The sequence below is a fragment of the Protobothrops mucrosquamatus genome, unplaced genomic scaffold, assembly GCF_001527695.2.
Source record: "Protobothrops mucrosquamatus isolate PMUCROS unplaced genomic scaffold, P.Mucros_1.0 scaffold3160, whole genome shotgun sequence".
In the NCBI taxonomy this organism is placed as follows: domain Eukaryota; kingdom Metazoa; phylum Chordata; class Lepidosauria; order Squamata; family Viperidae; genus Protobothrops; species Protobothrops mucrosquamatus.
Window position 1 is genome coordinate 40,889 of NW_015389160.1, and position 8,691 is coordinate 49,579.

General features: G+C 47.5%; 1 protein-coding gene across 1 annotated transcript in view; it reads right to left on the minus strand.

Annotated features, from left to right (window-relative positions):
* Positions 1-8,049: 8,049 nt before the first annotated feature.
* The window catches only part of TP63 (tumor protein p63), a 42,682-nt gene continuing 42,040 nt past the window's right edge, over positions 8,050-8,691 (minus strand). Inside the window, exon 9 of the mRNA XM_015826532.1 lies at positions 8,050-8,346. Coding sequence (XP_015682018.1) covers positions 8,050-8,346 — 297 coding nt within the window. The remainder of the gene's footprint in view (positions 8,347-8,691) is intronic.

An 8,691-nucleotide genomic window follows, 5' to 3' on the forward strand; every position in this document is an offset into this window, starting at 1 on the left:
CATGGCTCAGCTTGGAAACCTCTCCCTTTCCCCTCAGCATGGCTGGCTCAGGAATTCTGGGAGTTGAAGTCCACCAGTCATAAAAGAGCCAAGGTTGCCTACCCCTGAACTATACAGATATAATCCTCTATTTACAGCGGTTTGCTCTGTGACTTTTTGAAGTTACAACAGCACTAGAAAAAAAGTAACTTTGGACCACTTTTCACCCTTACGATGGGAGTCAGCCTAAAGGCATGCTACAGAGAGTCCTCAGTTTACGACCATTTGTTGTGTGGCCGAAGTTACAACAGTATTGAAGACCGTGGCTTATGAGCGTTTTCACCCTTACGACCGTTGCTGCCTCCTCTGGGGTCACGTGATCAAAATCCAGACGCTCGTAACTGACTCATATTTACGACGGTCGCACAGTGTCCCCCCGGGGTCCCGTGATCCCCTTTTGGTGACCTTCCGACAAGCAAAGTCAGTGGGGAAACCAAGTTCACTTAACAAACACGTAACTAACGTTAGCGTCTGCAGTGATTCACTGAACGACCGTGGGGAGAAAGGTCGTAAAGCGGGGTGAAGCTCACTTAACAAATGCCTCAATGGCAGAAACGCAGCGATTCGCTTAACGGCTGTGGCGAGAAAGGTCGTAAAATGGGACAAAGCGCACTTAACAAAGGTCTCAGCGGCAGAAACGCAGTGCCTTCTGGGAAACAGCCCCTCCAGACTGCCTTCCAGACTGCACTCCACCACACGGTGGCCCATAAAATATCCGAAAGTGCCCCGGCAGCACCTCTTACCGACTCACAATTTTTATTCCAAGCCGGAGAGCTTTTGTAAACTTTTGGAATAAAATGGGTGACTCAGAAAAAAAAAAGTGCTTCCAGGCTCTTTGGGATGTAGAATCAGAATAGAAATAATAGAAATAGAAATAGAAATAGAAATAATAGAAACAGAAATAGAATTAATAGAAATAGAAATAATAGAAATAGAAATAACAGAAATAGAAATAGAAGTAGAAATAGAAATAATAGAAATAGAATCAGAATAGAATAAAATAGAATAGAATAAGAAATAGAAGAAATATAGAACTGAATAGAAAAGAATAGAATAAGAAATAGAATAGAATAGAAATAGAATAGAATAGAAAATATAGAACAGAATAGTATAGAATAGAATAAGAAATAGAAGAAATATAGAATAGAATAGAATAAGAAATAGAAGAAATATAGAATAGAATAGAATAGAATAGAATAAGAAATAGAAATATAGAATAGAATAGAATAGAATAGAATAGAATAGAATAGAATAGAATAGAATAGAATAGAATAGAATAGAAGCTGGAAGGGACCTTGGAGGTCTTCTAGTCCAGCTGCCTGCTCAAGCAAGAAGCCTTATACTATTTCAGACAAATGGTTGTCCAATCTCTTCTTAAAAAACCTCCGGGGTTGGAGCATTCACAACTTCTGGAGGCAAGCAGTTCCACTGGTTCTCGCTGTCCAGAAGTTTCTCCTTAGTTCTAGGTTGTTTCTCTCCTTGATGAGTTTCCATCCGTTGCTTCTTGTCCTGCCTTCAGGCGCCTTGGAGAATAGCTTGACTCCCTCTTCTTTGGGGCAGCCCCTGAGATACTGGAAGGCTGCTACTAGGGAACATCGTCAGCGCTAGAAGTGGAGGGGGGGTTGTTGAGAGGAGGAGGAGGAAGAGGAGGAGAAGAACGGTAGTGTCTGTGGTGCTCTCTCTGAAGTGGGCGGTTTTCTTGCAGACATTTCATGACCCAACTAAGGAACACCATCAGTGCTGGAAGGGAGGGGGGTTTGCAGAAAGGAGGAGGAGGAGGAGGAGGAGGAGGAGAACTATGGTGTCCCTGGTGCTCTATGAAGTGGGTGGTTTTCTTGCAGATGTTTCATGACCCAACTAGGTGACATCATCACTGCAATAAAGGAGTGGGGTTTATGAGAAGAGGAGGAGGAGGAGGAGGAGGAGGAGAAGAAGTGTGGGGTCCCTGTTGCTCTCTGAGCTGGGTGGTTTTCTTGCAGATGTTTCATAACCCAACTAAGGAACACCATCAGTGCTGGAAGGGAGGGGGGTTTGTGGAAAGGAGGAGGAGGGGGAGGAGGTTTTGCACTGATGATGTTGCCTAGTTTGGTAACAAAATGTCTGTAAGAAAACTGCCAAGCTTAGAGAGCATCAAAGACTCCCACCTCCTCCTCCTCCTCCTCACAAACCCCTCTCCCTTCAAGCACTGATGGTGTTACCTAGTTTGGTAATGAAACGTCTGCAAGAAAGCCACCCAGCTCAGAGAGCACGGAGGACCCCACCGCTTGCAGGTGTCCGTGGGGTTTGCCTGACCCCAAGTCAAACTCAGGAAACGACACCTCCATTCAAGGCTGGTGTGTTGGAAAACCCAACGTCAATCAGATAGGCAGCTCTGTTGTTCTGTGATTTAATTTCTCACCCATCCTCTGCGGCCGAAGGTGGGGCGTTTAGCAGTCCTTCCCTCCCTCAGTGAATTGGGCTGGGCCCAGAACTTTCCATCCAGGACCTTAACCTCTACCCTCTACTTGCAATCTGCTTCTAGACTTCACAACATACGCAAATCAGTCTCCATGTCAACCGTGCTGGAGGGCAACTTTGCACACTTTGATGTTTAATCTCCAAGTTCATCCCTGGATGCAAATTATAGCTCTGGGAAAATTCTCGGGCAGCTTTATCCAAATGGGATGTGCTCCGCAGAGCTGGGAACGGAACACCCAGATGGTTAAATGAAGGCTGCCTTAATTGAAATCGCAAAGTAACAAGAGCTGGAAGGGACCGTGGAGGTCTTCTAGTCCAACCCCTGGTTCAAGCAAAATGACAGAAGAACGAGAGTTGGAAGGGACCTCTAGCTGATGGATCTTCAATCAGAAGAGATCTGGAAGGGGTCCTGAAGGTCTTCTAGTCTGACCCCTTGCTCAAGCAAAATTACGGAATAAAAGAGAGGAAGGGACTTCTACCTGATGATTTTGAATCAAGAATAGAATAGAGTAGAGTAGAGTAGAGTAGAGATGAAATAAGAATAGAACAATAGAATAGAATATTACAGAACAGAATAGAATAGTACAGAATAGAATAGAAAATAGAATAGAATAGAGTAGAAATGAAATAAGAATATAATATAATAGAACAGAATAGAAGAGAATATTATAGAACAGAACAGAACAGAATAGAATAATAAGAGTTGGAAGGGACCTTGGAGGTCTTCTAGTCCAACCCCCTGCTCAGGCAGGAGACCCTATAGGCTTTCATGCCTGAGCGGGGGGTTGGACTAGAAGACCTCCAAGGCCTCTTCCAACTTTATTATTATTATTATTATTATTATTATTATTATTATTATTATTATTATTATTATTATTATTATTATTATTATTGTTATTATTATTATTATTATTATTATTGATCATCACACAGTCAGCCAGATGTTCAGACTGGATTTGGCGTTTTTGTCTACCTATCCTTACCAAGGACCTGGGATAGGCAGATGTGGATGTTTGATGGTATTATTATTATTTATTATTATTATTATTCATTAGACATGAACCTCAATCAACTGAACATTTCAAATTGACTGGCACTGATGGCTGACACGGGTTGCTGCCAGCATCCTAGGTATCAACCAGGTACCTCCTTAAAATTATTATTATTATTGTTACTACTACTACTACTACTATTATTAACTTATAACTACAAGGGAGTTGTAAATTTCTGTAACTGAGACAGAGGCTAAGTGAGTTTTGCCCCATTTTACGACCTTTCTTGCCACCGTTGTTAAGCGAATCACTGCGGTGGTTAAATTACAAACACGTCGTTAAGTGAATCCAGCTCATCAGAAGGTCGCAGAACGGGATCACGTCACACCCCCCCAGGGACTCTGCGACCGTCATAAATACGAGTCATGTTGCCAAGCGTCCGGATTTCGATCACGTGACCCTGGGGAACGCTGCGACGGTCGTAACTGTGAAGAACGGTCAAGTCCCTTTTTTCAGGGCGGTTGTTAACTTTGAACGGTCACTAAATGAACTGTTGGTTAAGCCGAGGACCACGTTTTATAACCGGTCTGAAAGTCGACTCAGAACAGAAGACGGAGCGAAAACAGTTGAAAAATAAACCGAAGGCTTGGAATTTTCGACTAGGCCTTGACCTTAATTCAGCCCAAACTTCAGAGCGTTGTGAAGTGAATTCTGCCCCATCTTACGACCTGCCTTGTCACGGTTGTGAGGGCGAATTGCTGCCATTGTTAAGCGAGTCAGCCGTTCGTTAAGCGAATCTGGTTCCCCCCATCGACTTTCCCGGTCGGAAGGCCGCAAAAGGGGATTATCACCACAACCGTCCTAAGTACAAGCCAGTTGCCAAGCATCTGAATTTTGATCCCGTGACCCACGGGGACGCTGCAACCGTCCTAAGTACAAGCCAGTTGCCAAGCGTCTGAATTTTGATCCCGTGACCTACGGGGACGCTGCGACGGTCGTAAGTGCGAAACACGGTCCTAAGTTGTTGTTTTTCAGCGCCGTCACTGTGCGAACGGCGTTAAGTCGAGGACCGGAGGGCGTTCCCCCCCCCCAAAATCCTCCATCTGCCCCTCTCCCCGAATAAAACGACCACCTCAAGCGCCAGGAACATTTAATGTGGCTTTTATTTACACTGGCATCGAGAACAACAGAGTGGTTATTATTTTTTTGTCAAATTTAATACTTCTTACAAGTCGTGAACAACCTGTGGATTACAGTGGTTGAAGTGAGACAAATAAAATTGCTTTGAAATCTAGGACTCTTGAAGTCAAGTCAAACCCCCCCCCTCGTTCCTTTCTCTCCCCTCCCCTTCCCCTTATGGGGGGGTCTGCATCCAATCCCCCCCCTTCTGCTTGTGTCTTCATTTGGGGCAGAAACTGTGTGAAGACGTTCCCATCCATAGCAGTTGGCAATCAAGCTTTTCCCCGTAAAAACAATTGAATAAAAACAAAAATGCAAACAAAACTGTGGTTCTGAGGCACCCCGAATTCCCCAAAGAAAGACAATAAACAATACAAAAAAAAAAAATAATAATCAGGAGGAACCGATGTAAAAAGGTTCCGGGACGTTACCCCCCCAAAAAACAAAACAAAATAAAAATACGTACAAATCTCTACTTACAAAACTTTTTTTTTTTTTTTAACCTGGCGACGCACGAAGGCAAAAACCTGCAAAGGGGAGGAGGATTTGAGGGACGGAGGGAGGCCATCGCTGCGAGGCTGGCAGCTCCAAGGAAGGCGGAGGAAGAAGGCAGAGGAACGGGATTTCAGCCTCGGATGGCAGCCCCGGAGGAGTGGAAAGGCAAAGAGGGAAGGCTGTCAGCCACGTTTCTCAAAGCCAATAAAGAGATTTTCTTTCACAAAGTCCCTTGAGGTCTGCAACCCGCCTGCAGTGGAGAATTCACCTTCCCAAAGATTGAATGGAGGTGGAGAAAGAGAGAAAGAGAGAAAGGGAAAGGAAGGAAGGAAGGAAGGAAGGAAGGAAGGAAGGAAGGAAGGAAGGAAGGAAGGAAGNGAGGGAGGGAGGGAGGGAGGGAGGGAGGGAGGGAGGGAATGATTGAGGGACGGAAGGAAGGAAAAGATGAAGATATGAAAGGAGGGAGGGAAGAAGGGAAGGAGGACGCACAAAAGGAAGGGAGATAGAAGGAGAAAAAAGACAGGAGGAAGAGAAGGAGGAAGGGATACAGAGAAGAAAGCAGAGAGGGAGGAAGAAGGGAGGAAGAAAGAAAGAGAGGGAGGGAGGGAGGGAGGAGGGACAGAAGGAAAGGAGGTATAGAGAGAGAAAAGAAGGGAGGGTAGGAGGAAGGAATGGGAGTAGGGAAGAGAAAGGAAGGCGAGAGGAAGGAAGGGAGGGAGGGAGGAAATGGTTGAGGGAGGGAAGGAAGCAGGGAAGGAAAAGATGGATGGAGATATGAAAGGAGGGAGGGAAGGAGGATGCACAGAAGGAAGGGAGAGATAGAAGGAGAAAAAAGACAGGAGGAAGAGAAGGAGGAAGGGATACAGAGAAGAAAGCAGAGAGGGAGGAAGAAGGGAGGAAGAAAGAACGAAAGAAAGAAAAGAAAGAAAGAAAGAGGGAGGGAGGGAGGGAGGGAAGGAGGAGGGACAGAAGGAAGGGAGGTATAGAGAGAGAAAAGAAGGGAAGGTAGGAGGAAGGAATGGGAGTAGGGAAGAGGAAAGAAGGGAGAGAGGAAAGAAAAAAGGAAAGGAGGAAGGAAGAAAGGAACTGAAAGAACAGCTGGTGTAGGACTGATAAAGCAGCCTCAAAGTTCCCCTACATTGAAATGTTCAAAAGAAGCTGGGGGGGGGGAAGGAGGGGGGGGGTCAGTTGCTAAGGGCTCTCCTGGCTGTGGATCAGGGCCATCCACACACCAACCCCCCCCTCCTCCAGTCCTAGGCTACCTTCCTCGTGGGCTACTCCTCATATCCCACCCCCCAGGAAATACAACACGACCGTAAAACTCTGAACATGCACGAGGGCCTTGAACTCAGATAAGGGGGCCAAGGCTTAAGTGGCAGAGCTGATGCTGTGGCACTCTCAGCTGGGTCAGCCAGAAGTGACTTTGCACGGTGTGAGCAAAAACACCACAACTGCGGAAACACAACAGTGGTTTTGTATTTGTGTGAGCAAAGACACCACAACTGTGGAAACGCAACAGTGGTTTTTTTTCCTCCAGAAGTGACTTTGCACTCGTGTGAGCAAAAACACAACTGTGGAAACACAACAGTGTTTTTGCATTTGTGTCAGCAAAGACACCACAACTGTGGAAATGCAACAGTGGTTTTTTTTTTCCCGCCAGGCAGCCTGGGGGATTCTGGGACATGGGAAGAAGCATCTCTCAACCCGTGTGACCCACGTAAGCGATTCCAGCTACTCTCGGATGAGCCTCAAACTTCCCAGCACGGCGTGCCTATTGCTACTAGGGGCTGTTGCTACTACACGGTGTTGCTACTAAACCTATGTGGGTATTGCAGCTAGGGTGGGGAAGGAAAAAAAAAAAGAAAAAAGCAGAGTGTCCATTTTTTCCCGCTGCAAAGCAACGATCCGCAAGGATGGCGAGAACTGAACACGAAGCCGTGCGCACCTCACCCTGGTGCCACCGGCTTGTCGACAACCTGGCTTCCCGTCAATTCAGCAGTTGTCTCCTGGATACATGGAAGGGGACTATCCTACCCATGTGTCTGCAACCAAAGGGACCAGGGAGCTGCTGAATCCCCTACCGCACATCCCGTCTGTCTTATCTGGAAAGTTCTCGTCTTCCGATTTGAAAACTCAGAAGCAAAACGTGGTCAACCGAAGTTGACTTTGAACCGACAACTTTTAAGACTTGTGGACTTCGGCTCCCAGAATTCCCTGAATCCTAAGCCTTCTTTTAGAGGTGTATCCCCATGGTGGCCTGCTTACTCTCTTATCATCCCTTTCTCTGCGGTCTCTCCACTCGAGGAGGCAGGAGGAAAAACATAGGCACGGCTGGCTGGGGAATTCTGGGAGTTGAAGTCCACAAGTCTTGGAAGTGGCCAAGATTGGACAGGGCTGCTCTAAAGTGAGGCTGCAATTCCGGGAAAGACCTGGCCACAATTACAGCACACGGTGCGTGTGCGAACAACAAAAACTGGACGGTGTGTGTATCTCCCACAAAAGACGCACTCAAGTCAGCCAAAGAGCGGTAATTTGCCAGATTTTTCTGGGGTGGGGGTGGTGGGCTGCCTTACTTTTCACCGTAAAAGGTACCCAGCCCTCACACCTGCACACATTCACACACACACACACCCCAGCTGTGATTTAAAACACAAACACAACGGCCAGCTTTTAAAGCCAAAGCAAAAACAACAACAACAACCGCTTGAAGGTAAAAAAAAAAAGCTACAGGTCGCGAGTGAGTTCGTGGCGTGCGCCGCGCTCGGCTTCCCTCCCACCGATTCGGGGAAGGGGTGTCAGAACAGAAATCAGGGGAGCAGGGTGGGGGGGGAAGACCCTCGGGGTGGGGGAGGGTCTTCGGGCCGGCCGGAGGAGGGGGGCGTGGCCTTCACTCCCCTTCCTCCTTGATGCGCTGCTGCTTGTTCCGGCGGGCGTCCAGGTCGAAGTTGAAGTCGTTCCAGTCGTCGCGGGGCGGGAAGGAGATGGTCTGGCGGAGGGTGAAGCGCACGGCGTCGATCACCCGCTCGCCCCGGGCCTCGCTGGAGCCCACGCTGACCGTAGAGGCCCCGCTGGGCGTGCGGAGGAGGTGGGGCGGGGAGGAGAAGTCGTGCAGCTGCCGGTAATCCAGGAGGCCCTTCCAGATGGCGTGGCGGAACTGCTCCGGGATCTTCAGGCTCACCAGATCCTGGAAGGAAGAGAGGGAGAGAGAGAGAGAGAGAGAGATTCAGCACCACCGGGAGAGTCGGAGGACGTCCCTCCCTTCCTTCCTTCGTCTTCTCATCTCCTCCCGTCTCCTTTTCTCTTTATCTTTTCCATTTCGTTCCTTCCTTCTCATTCCCTTCCTTCCTTCCATCATCTCCTTCCTTCCTTCCTCTTCTCATCTCCTCCCATCTCCTTTATTCTTCATCTTCTTCCATCTCCTTCCTTCCTTCCTATCTTCCTTCTCATTCCCTTCTTTCCTTCCATCATCTTTCCTTCCTTCCTTCCTTCCTTCCTTCCTTCCTTCCTTCCTTCCACCATCTCCTTCCTT